The 13,822-nt window shown below is 46.7% G+C and overlaps 1 protein-coding gene across 1 annotated transcript in view; it reads right to left on the bottom strand.

Annotated features, from left to right (window-relative positions):
• The window catches only part of DGKH (diacylglycerol kinase eta), a 157,736-nt gene extending 144,564 nt beyond the window's left edge, over window positions 1-13,172 (bottom strand). Inside the window, exons 1-2 of the mRNA XM_030469081.1 lie at window positions 13,067-13,172; window positions 4,922-5,107 (exon numbers count right to left, since the gene is read on the bottom strand). Coding sequence (XP_030324941.1) covers window positions 4,922-5,107; window positions 13,067-13,123 — 243 coding nt within the window. The 5' untranslated portion in view covers window positions 13,124-13,172. The remainder of the gene's footprint in view (window positions 1-4,921; window positions 5,108-13,066) is intronic.
• Window positions 13,173-13,822: the final 650 nt, after the last annotated feature.

Genomic DNA, 13,822 nt, shown 5'->3' with positions numbered 1-13,822 from the left:
TTTTGAAGCTGTGCAGATTGAGACAATTCTAATGCAAATATATGACCCCCAGTGGGGTTAAATTTGCAATTGCAGCATTACCTTGAGAACTTCTGGTACATAAAACCCATGTTTCCTTGACCAGAAAGGAATCAACCCCCACTCAGCTGAGCAAATCAGGAATGATCAAAGCTACAAAGAGCGGATTACATGGCAGAGAATGACATTCATTAAGTCTAATGTCAGTATCAACCACAGCACTTTTCAGTTAGGTGAATTAACAAGCTATGGTAATCAGAAAGAAATGTATACCAGAAACAAACAGGAAGTGACTACTGGGACTTGGCACTGTCAAATGTCACCATATGGAAGAGGTTAGAAACTTTTTTGAAGGCTCAGTTCCTAAATGGCTGGTGGTATCCACGAGGGCCAATAAAAACACAGAGCAGAATTTAATTAATTTAGTTTTACTACTACACAGTGATTTAGGAGACCTAAAAAAGGATATATTAAGACCCCAGATAAGGTAATTATGGTAAAACTCCTGCCGTTTAACTAAATGATGCTGTATCATCTCCATTAATTGTGACACACCTGTGTTTCTGAAATCTCCCATGTTATAGTAATTTCATCATTAACACAAGAAATGCTGGAGGTGAAAGAGAGATGAAAAAACATTCTCTTGGATACATTACAAGTGTATTTATCTTGCTCAACCTACCCTATTTTTCTGCATTTCCTGATTTATACTTTCTGCTCCAAAATGTCTGCTTCATCCAAAAATAAACACAGGCCAGAGACCCAATCAGAGATTTGAGAGCAAAACACATATCCAGCAGAACTTTCCCATTAACTGCACATGGACCCATTGAAGTAGGAAACCAGGTCAGCAATCAAAGTGCTCTTCTTATATACACTTTTTAGCAGAGAGTACTCAAGACAAGAGCAGGAACTGTAACTATGCTCATATAACAACTCAACTTCAAAGTATCCAGGGACTATTTCATGTATTAGTCTTGTGCTTGCCCCCGAGATGAGCAGAATTTAAGATGATGAAGTGTCAGCTCAAATTTGAACCTTCCCTGCTTGGCAGGTCCCAGCTACAAAGAACTGAAGCAAGACCACCTTTTTAAGGCATGTTCTTTGCACTACAGTCATTAACTTTAAAGAAACTACAACAGCAGATGACAGGCAGAGTTTTTGGGCTATAGCCCCAAAGAACTGAAGTAATCTCTTTAATTTAAGAAAGGCACAAATGCTACCTGTCTTAACCAGCACCTTTAAAATTTAAGAAGTCAAGTTTAATGTAGAAGCATGGAGACCACAAATCCCCAGTACAACACAGTTTGTACATCTTCATCTATACTGCTTCAAAACTCTTCAAGACTCACTATAGGTTTCTGACGTCCTTACAAAAATAAAATGCATTTGGTAAAAACTGTTTTTACCAAGACACTTACGCACTAAATACTCAGGCTTTGCAGAGTAGGGGGAATTGTGGACAGACATCATGAAACCAAGACTTGTTTCAACAAACTCCCTTGGGGATTTCAGTTCAAAACCGCTCAAAACTTATCCTCTGTGTGCCACCTGTTTATTCCATTGCATTTCCTTCACAAGCTTCACAGATGCAACAGCTTACAGGATGAGGTTGAAAGATGGGGGCTTTCATCTCCCAAAAGCACTAATTAATTTATTTTGGTGCTGATCCTCCTAAAGACACCTACTGCCACAGTGTCAGTCTGCAACCAAGTACGGGGTGAACAGCTCCTAGGTACAAACAAAGTGTTGGCCCAATTAATATTTTAGTCCTTTGCACCACAACCTGTCTCCTCCTCAGGACTGAAGAAGACCAAAATATGTTGATCTGCAAGTTTTCTGTTTGGGGGAATTAATAATGGCCATATTTAGACACAGACATGCCCTTACAGTACTCTAAAAATGTGACAGTACATACGCAGAAAAACAGACTCATAACAGAACTTACACAAACATCTGGCCCTATCAGCCATCCGTTTCTCATAGCAATTTACTTTAAAAGTAGTTGCACTGAGATCAAGGAAGCAGTTTGCAGAGGAAGTTGCTGTTCAACATGGGCAAGCAGTAGCAAAACTGGACAACAGATTTCTAAGTAAAACAGTAAGCATATGATTACTGTAACACAAACAAGCAATGGATTTCAGCACAATTGCATCTACCAATATAGTATTCTTTCTTTTCATTTTCCCATGCTGTTTTCCATCCCTTGCCCTCAGCCAAATAATTAATGGGTGTTACTGAGGCATAAGAGAGTAAAGCTTCAAAACTCCTTTGAGCACTATAGGTGTTACAAATCTTTAGACTTTTGCTTATTGAAGTAAAAGGTTCACTCTTATACATACATTTGCTAAATCTTATTACATACATGTTTAAAAAAAAAAAAAAAATCTACTCTTCAATTTTCTGTCTACAAAGTACCACCATATGGTAGCTTTCACAAATTATCAACTGTACCAAAACATCTAAAAATACTATCTTTCTTAAGTAAAATAAAAACAATTACTAGCAGAGAGTTTGGGGTATAGTTCTAAGCTAAGGAATCAATACCATGTTGCTGAGATGTTTCAAGTACACAAGCAATCTCAAGAGAAAATAGTACAGCATTAAAAACAGCCCACAAGCATCGACGATAAATGTACTATACATGGTTTGGGTTCTTTCAAAAGTCTATTCTTAACTGCAAGACAAATCCAATCCATTTAATTAAAACCTTAGCTTACAAACACATTCACTGAGTAAGTGAAGCTTAACAAATCTAATTTGAATGAAAGGGACTAGCCGGGTAAAAGAGCAGCTCCCTGATGTTCCTTGCTCTAGTGGTTTCATGTAACCACTGATCACCAACTACTACAACAGAAAACATACAACACCCTTAAACTAAATGGGAGTTGTCTGTCTAAATATAGCTACTTTTAAATAATGCATCATGAGTTATAAAATAAAGTGCTACTGAATTATTTAGAACAGGTCTCCTCTTTAACAAAGATATATCACTTTTAATTAAATGGAAAGATAGTTTATATTCAGGGTTGCATATTATTGTAAATTGCAACAAACAGTAAAGCAACATTTTTGTGACTTCAATTACGTCAGCAGTTTTTCCTATAAATATATATACATATATCTGATTCACAGAAATAAAACCGAGATGCAAACTAAAATAAGCAAAAGCATCATTTGTAGATTTGCCTTTGAACTCCAGGCGACCCCAGCTTTGTATTCACTGACAGCCCTCAGAGAGTATCCTACCAACCCATAACAGTTGGTAAGAATTGGCTGAGATCTCCTGCTTACAAACCTTTTCAATAACATTCACAATATGCATGTTCTCCCTATGCAAGTATCAACCTCAATGACAGCAAACCCTTAAATATATTTAACATAATTACAGCTAACAGAGCATCATGCTCTGTTCACTTTTAAACATTCTGAAGTCCACCACACAGTGTTAAAGTTTGTCTGGGGATATGTTGTCAACAAATGCAATAGCTGTATATCATTTATGATAGTAACCCTCCAGCCAGGTCAAACATCTGCAAATACAAAACTAACATCTCGCAATAAAATGATATAACTCATCATGTTTGGGAGATTTCAGGAGAAATCTGCTTTCCACCTTGTATAATGGGACAATGCTACTGCTGGACAACCAATGCTTTCTGTTTAAAGGTGGCTGCCCTTTGGATGTAGTATGTGAAGTGAAAGCACAAGGAAAAAACAGCATGAACCCAACCAGACTTCACAACCAGCTTCTTACTAACTTTAGTGGGTGATCTGTAAAGGAAACAACAGCACATAACCTACTGTGAAGAAATCAAACCCTAACTGTGATCTGTCTGGGCCTGCATAGACTCACTTTGTCCCTCAAACCAGACACATCAAAAACCCCGGTCTTCACATCACTGCACACACAGGCTCTCCCTCCCCAGTGAGGTTTTGTGCAGACCCCATCACCGAATCTGTATCACGCTTGGTCAGAAGACACGGGACCCTTCTACACAGGAAGTGTCATGTCTCATTACTTTTAGATTTTTTAATGCATGCTTGCCGAATTTCATTCTATGGGAAAAAACACGATGTAAGTACACCATCCATCAAAAAGTTAATTCCACCAGGATGACTCCAGCAGCCAGAGACAACATTAAAAAAAAACCCAAAACAACAACAAAAAAACCTACGACGGCATTAACCTGAAATTCTGACAGCTACTTTTGCTTTACGCATCAAGCCCCACGGGCGAGGATGTCTGTGAGTTTCCTCCTGTCCCGAGAGGTGCCTTTTAGCCTGGAAACCGTGTCCGCTACTTTCGCCGCACTCCCGCTCTCAAACGGGAGGGAGCCCGATGTGCCACCCCTGGCTCCTGCCCGCCGCTCCTGCGGAGCTCACGGCGACAGCTCCCCGGACCGGGAGTGAAGAAGACGGAGGAAGAGGGGTAAGAAAAAAGTTGGTGAGGACGGGCTGGCTGACACAGCCCACCCTCGCTACGGGGAGGCAGGGCGGGATCCCCGCGGTGCCCGCCGCCGAGGAAGAGGAGCCGGAGGGAGGCAGCCCGCCCGCCGCTTCCCCCACACCCAGGACGCCAGGCAGGGCAGGGCGGCTGCCGGCCGCCGGGGCAGGCGGCTTCCCCTCCGGCTCGCCGAGCCCCGCCGCCCCAGGGGCTCTTCCTGCCAGCCGGGGACAGATGTGGACGCAACAGCTGGACGGGGAGGAGGGGAGAGGGAAGGAAGGAAGAGGCACGGCTGCCTCAGCCCCTCACCACCAACCCCCCCACTCCCGCCACCGATCCCGGGGATGCGAGCGGGATGCAGCGGCCGCCCCCGGCTACGGGTTGGCTCCGCTCTACGATGGGGATGAAGAAACTCGCCCCGGAGGCAGCGGGACTCGCCGGCTCCTGCCCCCTTACCTTGCTGCGGATCTGGCCCGAGGTGGACACTTTCCGGATGAGTTTCTGGGGGCCCTCGTGTTCCCCTTCGCTGTCCGAAGACTCGTCCACCGTCCCCGCCGCCGTCGCCGGAGTTTGGGGTTGGGGCTGCTGCGGGATCCCGGCGCCGCTCATCCCTCCCTCGGCCCCGGCCATCTTCCCGGACTCCTGCCGAGAGAGAGCACACGAGCCCGGCTCAGCCAGGGCAGCCGCTGCCGCTCCCCTCCCCAGGGAGGAGGAGGAGGAGGAGGCGGTGCAGGAGGGTGGGGAAAGAGGCGGTGCGGGGGGGAGGAGACGGCGGCGGCGGGGACGGAGGCGACCGCTGGCGGAGCTGAGCGGAGCGGGCCGCCCAGCCGCCATCTTCAGCCTCCCCTTCCGATGGGAAAGGGACGACTGCGCGCCCCGGCCCGGTCAGGGCGGCCGCCGCTCTCCGCTCTCAGGGGGCTGGAGCGCTGCCACCCGCCGGCGGGCGGAGCCGGGTTCCCGGACGGGACGGGCCCGGCCCTCCGCGCCCCTGCCACCGGGGAGCCGCTGAGAGCGGCCGCCGGCTCCAGGGGGCGCCGAGCGGCGGTGGGTGCGGGCTGAGCCGGGCCGGTTCTAGGGGGGCCGCACCTCAGGTGAGCGCCGGGGCGGCGGGGTGGGCCCGAGGGGCGGCAGAGGCGAAGGCGGGCGGCGAGGACCCCTCGGAGCCTCCCGCACCTGCCCGGACGTCCCCACGTGGTTCGGGAGATGGGACCAAGCACAGGGCAGAGAGCGGCCCTGAGGTGGCTGAGCACCTGCTGTTCACACCCCTCAGTAACCACCGCCGTGTGGTTTTTGAAATCACCCGTGGGAGGTGGGAAGCCAGGCTGTAAGTGTTTCATGCAAAGTACGGGGAAGCTGTCCGGTAAGGGATGCCTTGCACACCCTCGGGCACAGAGGTTGTCTCTTGGGAACTGGATGGGCAGCATCCCATGCAATGGGCTCCTTACCCAAGCCTCCAGCCAGTCAGTCCTGTGTTATCCATCAAAGCAATGGGACAGTTCGGGCCAATGCATACTTTCCTGTTGTTTTCTTCTCTTACTTTAATTGTTTTACTACTCTATTCACTTCTGGCTTTGTAGAAGAGAAGCCTTTACTTTTGGGGAAAGAAAGGGTCAGGTTTTCCTTTTAATCTCAGATCTGGAAGCTCACGCGATCTTGAAATGTCACCACATGTTCTGGATTGCGGGGCTTTGAAATTATTGTGGCTCATATGTAGCCAGTGTTCAAAACAAGCATTTAAATCACAGCATTACTAAATAAAACACACAACTCCTAGCTGCATGGACTGGATTACACATAAGAAAGCAATCAATACTTGTGGCTTCTATATTCCCACAATTCTATTTATATTTCTAGAAAGGGGACTGACATGTCTTAATGCTGCGGTACCTACGTACAATGCAGTTTAATAAGAAACAAAACCAAGCACATCAACCTATCCAAGATGTAAACACCTTGTTGAGACTATTAAGTGCATACACACTGGAGTATCCCACTTTTATTGGGACTTATTTGTAGCAGGTAAAATTACATAGCTCCAAGAAGCCTTGCAGGTTTTATGGCTTAGTTCTTGCATCAGGTACCTCAAATGAGATTCTACTACACTCCTTCACACACACAATTGCTTCTATCAAGTTATATATTTTTTAAAAGTCAAAATTGACATCTAAAAATGTCAATTTTTAAATTTTTATTTGATCGTATCACTTGCCCTCCCTATTAGATAGGGATTTGATATTCCTCATAATAATAATAGGGCCTACATCCTACAATTAATACCACATGAGATTAAGTTCTCATGTAGTCCCCTTTCTGTACAGGCTAAGGGATGACTGTCTTGTCTCCCTGCTCACCTGAAAGAGTTCTTTTCCAAAAACATAGGAATAAATTTGGGCAAGTATGTGCTGCACTCAGTGAATATTGGGCATAGCTAGGAAGAAAGATAAGTTAAGAGCAAAGTTTATGAACACTTGTTCTTTTCATCCTTCTTTCTTCCTCTTCACCTTGACTTCAGGAATAGCAAATTATGCCAGAACACATCTCACTGCAATCTTTTGGAGGTAAATGGCAATTGAACACATCAAGAGGATGACAAGACAGACTTTGCTAATTAATGCTAATATGTATTGCATGTAATTGTGACTGTAATTTGATGAACACTTAGGAGTAACAGAAGGCTTGCAAGACTGACTTAACTCCATTTAATAAAACTGAATTAAACAGCACCAGTTGAACAACACTGCTTACTGTTAGATTTGTTCCCATACTAAAAAAGCATTCAAAATAGCATGTGACTGCCATGTATTTGTGTCACACGACTAGGATCCTGTGCAAAGTTACAAGCAAAACTGTTTACAAGTAGACATTTCACAAGTTGCAAAGGAAAGATGAGAGAGTGAGGGGGGAAGGCACATAAAACCAGCATAGTCAAGTCAAGTGTCAGACCAGTCAAGTGTCTAGTTTGGGATTTGGACAGAGAGATCATGAAGTTTACTCCTGATGAGTCCAGATTTGCACCTTTTGGTGTTTGCTTTTTTTTTTTTTTTTTAAGTAAAACATCATCTGGTTGCTTGTTCCTTACATATTTAGACCTCAGTCCTAAAAACAGTGGATGTACTTCCAAAACCAGCTTCCAGTGTTTTGGAATAAGAAGCACACAGGACCAGTACCTTCTAGAGCAAGACATTAATCTGGTTTGGTTTCAAATCACTTTCCCAATGGGTTACACTGCAAGCTAATGTAAAAGCTTATCTTGAGTTTTATAAAAACATTGGACCATTTAGCAATGGGTGTAAATACACTGCATAATTTAATAAATAGAAAACCAGAAACTAATTAATAACTTGGTTTTTAAATGTAATACCTCCTGTGATGTCTGATGGCTATTACAATGCCAGCAGAAGAGCTGGAGATCACCTTAGGAATCTGTACAGACAGATTTCCTTCCTGGGCTTCATCTCCAATACATAAAACATGTTATAATACTGCAGGTGAAATGGTCAATTCTTCAACTTCTGTTCACCTTCAGAGTTTTAATTGTCAGCCCTAGCTTCTGCATGCTTTTTGCACCATAGAGTGGGCACTGTGCATCCTCGTGTGGGCTACCCTGTTGTGATCTTGCTCTGTCCTGACTGTCAAAACACAAAAATTGGGTTACAAGGAGGGAATGCACCAGCCTTTAACTTCCAAGCGAATTTCTTTCATCACAGCTTGATAAACTTCAGAGTGCTATGAAAAAAATGTGAAGTACTAGGAATGTTCTTTCAGATCACTTAACATGAAGATAGTAGTAGCAGTGACCTAAATTTGTGAATTATAAGAAATGTCCCACAAGAACAGTGCAATGAGAAAATTTCTTCAAAGTCTGGAGGGGGATCTGTAAAATTAACATGTCTAAAATCCATCTTCAACTAATGTGTAATGGAGAAACAAAGCAAGCATTAAGCATTGCTGGAAGTCCCTGAGTTACTTATTCATGTTAGCATAGGAAGTTGTTCCTACAAACATACACATTGTCCATGCACTAATATAGCTTTACAGATCTCACTGTTACCACTTGTTCTGATTTTCAGAAGTATTAATAGATAATCAGGGTCCAGATCCAGCCTTTATCAAGGTAAAGGTTCTGAAGGTAGCTGTGAAACTCAATAAAGACTGCCAATTTCACTGCCATCCTTTCACCTCACAGCTAAAACTCTCCCAGATGGTTGATGTCAGACTCAATATGAGAAATACTGAACAGCACATTTCAGCTCAGTGAATACAGCTATGAATACCATGGTACAAATGGTACCAACTAGACTTCTGCATATTAGGCTCTTGAAGAATACAGGGCTATATGCAGCGTTAAAAACACAGTATTTGCCTGTGCTGTCTTTCATACTGTGCTTCACACTTCTTAGTCAGTTCCTGAAATTTCCTGACTGAAGCAAGGAAAGACTGGTAAAAAGCATTAAAAAAAATGTTGGTATTTAAAGGGAGATGTTCAACTGATACAAAACAGCTCCACTGACATGGTTTGTGCTATAGCAATTGGTATCAGCTGATGATCTACCCTTTATATTCAAAGAATCCCAAAGTGCTGGGTGCATACATACACTATGTGAACATTGAAACTCAACCACATCCAGTCCTGATAATAGACTATGTGTCACTAAAATGCATATGCAACATAGGAAAAAAATCCAACCACACAGGCACTCTAGCTGCACTGGGGATTATAGTTTATAATGCAGGTTAATCCATTATTTTATTCAAGGAACATAAATTATTTAAACTCTAGTATTGGTTCCCTTCATAATAAGCATATTTCTTTCTTTTTGTCTAGGTCACTTTGGCATCTACGAAATGAAGGGCAATACTTCTTCCTCCACCTCAAAAAGTTTTTGTGGGGGTGTCTAAATGAATAGCCATGTATTTCTCAGGTCAACAGTGCAATATTCATCATGTTTAAAATATTTTATTGAATCTTTCTTGATTTTAGTGCTTAGCGATGACTATAGCTTTTAACTGAGCTCCCCAGACTAAGCAAATTAATTTCAGATCTGCCTGTTCAGATCTGATCTGAACTTTCTCTGCAGATCAAGTTAGCAATGTTATTCTTTTTCTACTTCCTTACCAAAGGGAAAGCCAAAATATAACAGAATGTATGCATACCAGTGTTAAATAGAGGAACAACATTTCTCTTGACTGTTTCAGGTGTAGCAAAGGCAATTCGGTAACCCATAGGTTACAAAATTGTGGTCTATGCTTTAGAGAGAAAACTTGTAAAACAGTGGAGACTATAAGAATAAAGAATGGCTTTGCAGGATGTTAGGAGCAGGATATATGGCTCCTGTGTTAGAAGCCACATGTACATTTCAAGGGAGAAGTCAACTCAGGCCTCATATAAAATATGAAATTTAGGTTAAGAACATATATGTTAGACATATATTATCTATATTTGAGGTACAAAGCCACGAAGAGACAAGAATTGAGGCCATCATCAGCAAATTCTCAGACGACACTAAGCTGGGGGGGGGGGTGTGAATCAGCTGGAAGGCAGGAGGGCTCTGCAGAGGGGCCTGGACATACTGGAGAGTTGGGCTGATTCCAACGGGATGAGGTTCAACACGGCCAAGTGCCGGGTCCTGCACAACCCCATGCAGCACTACAGGCTGGGCACAGAGTGGCTGGAGAGCAGCCAGACAGAAAGGGACCTGGGAGTCTGGATTGACAGGAAGCTGAACATGAGCCAGCAGTGTGCCCAGGTAGCCAAGAAGGCCAATGGCATCCTGGCCTGTATCAGGAACAGCGTGGCCAGGAGGTCCAAGGAAGTGATTCTGCCCCTGTACTCAGCCCTGGTGAGGCCACACCTCGAGTCCTGTTCTGGGCCCCTCAGTTTAGGAAGGATATTGAGGTCCTGGAGCAGGTCCAAAGGAGGGCAACCAGGCTGGTGAAAGGACTCGAGCACAGATCCTATGAGGAGAGGCTGAGGGAGCTGGGGGTGTTCAGTCTGGAGAAAAGGAGGCTCAGGGGAGACCTCATCACTCTCTACAACTCCCTGAAAGGAGGGGGTAGCTGGGGGGGGTTGGTCTCTTTTCCCAGGCAACTCTCAGCAAGACAAGAGGGCATGGTCTTAAGTTGTGCTGGTGGAGGTTTAAGTTGGATATTAGAAAGAATTTCTTTACCAAGAGGGTGATCAGACATTGGAATGGGCTGCCCAGGGAAGCAGTGGATTCTCCATCCCTGGAGATATTTAAAAAGAGACTGGATGTGGCACTCAGTGCCATGGGCTGGTAACTGCAGCGGTAGTGGATCAAGGGTTGGACTTGATGATCTCTGAGGTCCCTTCCAACCCAGCCAATTCTATGATTCTGTGATTCTAAGAATGTCTCTTGGAACAATTCAGGATGAGCCTTACATTTTCTGTTACTTTTATTTAGCTCCATTCAGGAGTATCTAATGCAACACCTACTGGAGTCAGAAAGGTTTGCCATCCAGAAATGAGCTGTGAATTAAGGAAGTGATTTTATAGATATTTGAAGCTGCACTCAGATGAGTCTGGCATAGAAGTTGTTGTTCCATTTGATGTCTGTTTTTTCTCTGAACAGCCACAGGAACAGCGCTTCCCCATGACTTCTGAAAATTTGCATATATAATTAAGTTGCACAGATTTAAAGCCTGCAATAAATAGTTTCCCCTGTCCTGCTGCTCTTTTTCTGTGTTTTGAGAGGAAGGGAGAGGTCTGGGCACCTAAATCTCAGTTTGCTACCATTATAATAAAAAGCCTGCTTGCAACCAGATACAAAGAGCAATTATATGCCTTTTGCCACAAAGACTATGTATTTTACCAGCAGGTTACCAGGTAAAAGATTGAGTGGTTTAGCTGAAATTAGAGGCTTGTAAAGGAAAACAGTGCAGTGGTTAACCGTAAAATTGCATTCATGGATGTAATCTTTAACAAATGCAGCAGTGAAATGATAAACATGACCCAAATCCTGTCTCTTACTGGGGGAGGGTGAGATGGAGGGGATAAAAGGAGACGTGCTCCTTGTTTATCTAAGCCCTGCACACAGAAGGAAACCGGTTTGGATGCTTCAGCCAGGACTCCGCATTTCCAAGCGGATGGGCTGCAATCCATCTGTCTCCCGAGTTTCAGCAGAGTTTGGGATGACAGCAGCCAATTTAAATGTCACTGTTTAATAGGATAACGTGTTTGCGGGAATCGGCTTCGCCACCTTCCTCCCACGATGTCTTCATCTTTCCAGACAAAAAAAAAAAAACCTCGGGTTTCCCTTGTCTGATCCTGTTGGTGTCAGCTCCATGTTACTGGAACACACATACAGCTGTTTTCCCTATCACAGCTGCAACTCCAGCAGCAGTTTTGAGGCTTGAGAACTGCAGAGGGCAGTGAAGGGGGATGTTGAACTACACAACAAAAACGAGGCTAGTAAAAATGTATTTGGGAAGGCTTCAAGTCCTAACAGGGAAGTTCAGCCTGGGTTATCTCCAGGGCTGGGCTGCTGCTGTCCTGCGACCAAGCAGACCTGGCCAGACAAAGTATAGCTCTTTCCTGGCTGCTCTTTAAAACTAGGTTTACGAGTTAGCAAAACATGGCACAGTCATCTAAAGGGGGGAGTCACAGTGGCATGACTCCATGCTTCATGTCATCTCCTCAAGTTCAGGGCTAGAGAGAGCCTAGCTTTGCCCTCTCAGATAGCCTGAAATCTCCCAAGCAGCTACTCCAAGATTATTTTTAGCCCTCCTTGCCTGGTAAGTGTGTGTGTGTGTTTGCACAATGGAGGAAAGCCCAGCAGCGGGACCAGACCGCCCTGAAAAGGGAAATCTGATTTTATCGCCTGCTGAGGATGCCGGTGACATGATTTCCTTCAGCTGGAAAGAAGGGTCTCCGAGTTGCTTAAATAAACGGCAAGGCAACCGCACTGCAGCTTTTCCCCCGGTCAGTTTTGGGCACCCCCTTGCCTTTTGCAGCTGAAAGATACGCACTTGCTACGCACTCCACAAAACGGGGGGGGGGGGGGGGGGGGGGGGGCAGCGGGGTACCCAACACCTGGCCCCACAACAGGAGCACTTCCCAGCCTGGCTACAGAAGAATAACGGGGGGGGGGGGTAAGGGGAGAAAAGTCACTCTTTCTGGAAAGTGCCTCTCCACGCTAGACACGCTGCTTTTGCTCTGCTAAGAGAAGGCGTTTAATGGTATCAACATCCAACACACACCCTCCCCCGACAAAGTTGGAGGCAAGGAGGCTCTCGGTGCTAAGCTCAGCCTTTCCACCCGGGCGGTGAAACTAAGAAAAAAGGACAATGAACTCCCCGTCCCCCAGAGAGACCAGCCCGCTAGCAAACAGACGGACACGACGGGACCGAAAGGCTCCCACCTCCCACCTCCGCTCCGCGCACCGCGGGGAGCAGAGCCGGCGGTCGGGCTCTGTCGCGGAGCGGGGTCGGAAGAAGGGAAAGGGGAGGAGGGAGGAGGAGGGGGAAGGAGGGCGGGGGGGAACGCAGCGATAAGGTTGACAGCCCGACCCCGCCGGCTGAACAATACAGGCAGGAAAAGGGTAGGAAATGCCTGTGCAACTGCCAGGCACGAATGGTACCTACCAGTTCCTCCCAGGCGGGGCTGCGGGCGCTATAGGAAGGGTACCCATGCTCCTCCATCCCCCCGCAAGCAGGTCCCTACCTCCGCGGGTAGCGGAGCAGGTTACGCCGGGCTGCGCTTCCCTCCTGTCGCTGCCGCTCCTCCGGCTGGCAGCGCTTCCCCCGCCCCGCTCTTCCTCCCCCACACCCCCGGACCCGCTCCTCCCTTTTTCTCCCCCAGGCCCCCTCCCTCCCTCCTCCCTCCGTCCCCTGCCCGCTCCTCTCCCTCCCACGGCCACCGGGCTCAGAACCGTCTCCCGAGGGACACGGCCTGCAGCTGCCCCCGCCGTTCACATCCCTCGCTGCCGCCGTGTCCTCCGGTGCAAGGCGCGGAGCCCGCCCCCACCGCCCCCCGCCCGCCCGCCCGCGGCACCGCCCCGGGGGCTCCCCGGCAGCCGTGCACACCCACCCCACACACCCCCGCTTTCCCCGGTTCTCCGTCCCGGGAAGCCCAAGGGATTACGGGCAAATCGCCTTCGGCGTAAGCAGGTTTAGAGCCGCTTGGGCTCTCGGCGTCGCGGCGGGGCCGGCGGTCAGGATGCTCCGCGGCGCAGGGGAAAAAGCCCCTTCAGTGGAGCCAGGAGCCACGCTCATGCTCTGCCAGGGTTATGCTTTGTTCTCTCGGCCCGGCCTGTCGGGCTTGGAGCGGGTATGGATAGCAGGGGCTGTCCCCATGGGTCCGTCTGGGGGTCCCAGGCCACCGGGGGGAGCGGGCAGCGC

The sequence above is a fragment of the Calypte anna genome, chromosome 1 (assembly GCF_003957555.1).
Source record: "Calypte anna isolate BGI_N300 chromosome 1, bCalAnn1_v1.p, whole genome shotgun sequence".
In the NCBI taxonomy this organism is placed as follows: domain Eukaryota; kingdom Metazoa; phylum Chordata; class Aves; order Apodiformes; family Trochilidae; genus Calypte; species Calypte anna.
This window is presented reverse-complemented; position numbering and strand designations above follow the sequence as displayed.